Source organism: Cariama cristata, unplaced genomic scaffold (genome assembly GCF_000690535.1).
Source record: "Cariama cristata isolate BGI_N322 unplaced genomic scaffold, ASM69053v1 scaffold1269, whole genome shotgun sequence".
NCBI classification, from domain to species: domain Eukaryota; kingdom Metazoa; phylum Chordata; class Aves; order Cariamiformes; family Cariamidae; genus Cariama; species Cariama cristata.
The window spans coordinates 56921-58404 of NW_009637179.1; the positions used below are offsets into that span (position 1 = coordinate 56921).

General features: G+C 46.5%; 1 protein-coding gene across 1 annotated transcript in view; it reads left to right on the plus strand.

Moving 5' to 3' along the window:
• Positions 1–1166, plus strand: part of BRD4 (bromodomain containing 4) — a 26832-nt gene extending 25666 nt beyond the window's left edge. The window contains exon 11 of the mRNA XM_009708173.1: positions 987–1166. Within this exon, the coding sequence (XP_009706475.1) occupies positions 987–1102 (116 nt within the window). The 3' untranslated portion in view covers positions 1103–1166. The remainder of the gene's footprint in view (positions 1–986) is intronic.
• Positions 1167–1484: the final 318 nt, after the last annotated feature.

Sequence of the window (1484 nt, forward strand, 5' to 3'; positions counted from 1 at the left end):
GCTCTTTTACATAAATCACCCACGGCAAAAGGGGAAACGACAGCAGGCAGGGAGAGAAATACGGGATATTTAAAGGGAATCTCTTGATTTCCCGTGGCCCAAGGGGTGATGATTGCTTCCTGGAATAAATCCGAGTGGAAAACAAACCCAGCCAAATCCTGGAAGCTTTCTTTATCCCCCTGGAGCCTAGCAAAACATTTAAAGATTTTATTTTTTTCTTTAGTTTAGGGGTTTAGGGATTTAGTAAAGAGCTCCAACATCGCCGGTGGCTTGAGCGACTCCTGGGCTCATTTAATTATTCTCATTTAATTATTCCCATTTAATTATTCTCACTTCATCTATTAAAAAAAGAAAGTTTTCTAGTTTTCCACTGCCTCAGCCTCCTCTCACCACCTTAAACCGACAAATTGAAGCAACTACCAAAAAAAAAAGAGTTTTCAAGAGTTTTCAGCCACGTGGGATTAAGCACCGATTCCTGCCCGAGCCCAAGCAAGGTGGAGGAGAAGACCTCCCTGGTTTTAGGCCAGCCTAAAGTGGCTGGATAAAGCCAGACCTTTCTACCCCAGAGGGGATTTAGGAGGATGAAAAACGACCTTGCTCAAGCGAGTCGTGCAGCTAGGACGGGCTTAAATCCCAACTGGCTCCCGTCGGCTCATCCCCGTCCCGCTTTGGATGGTGACGCAAGGGGACACCCCCATCGCGCTCCACCCCATCAAAAAAACCATCACCCAGAGACCTCCGAGACCCCGCTACGTCCCGCCTAGTGCGGCTCAACAATAGCACTAAGCAGAGACGCAGGATTAAAGCTTGGCTTAACCCATCCCTAGGAATATCTGGATGTTGCAGGTCTTACGCAGTCCCCAGGGTGGCTGCCGATATCGGGACGGAAGGAGCAGGCAGGGTTGGGAAGAGCAGGCAGCAGCAGGCGGCAGGACCCGAGGTAATTAATTAGCCGTTAACGATGTCGTACTGTTGTTTTCTTGCAGCGGAGAAAGTGGATGTAATTGCTGGTTCCTCGAAAATGAAGGGGTTCTCCTCCTCAGAGTCCGAGAGCACCAGCGAGTCCAGCTCCTCCGACAGCGAAGATTCAGAAACAGGTTAGATGCAGCTTATTTAAAAGACTCAGTCCTAGACCTGGTTTCTGTATAAATAAATATGTTTTCATTCCTGGCTTGGTCTTTTAATTACTTTTTCTTTTTTTATTATTTTTATTTTTTGTTTCTTCTTTGTATTCATAAGGGAAAAAAAAAAACCCAGTCTACGCAGGCGTGTGGTTTTTGGGCTCCACGTGGACAACTTGGCGGTAGCGATGTTGTCTCTGGCATTTCTTAAGCCCGACGCGATGATTTTTCATAAGGTTTTTTCCTCGCTAAACTTGGACGCGAACGTGGGAGCCAAAAAACCAGCGTGCGCCAAGGTAGCTTTGTCTAGTTAACCATCTAGATTTGTATTTTTAGAAAAACGCTGTCTTTTTCCCTCAAAGG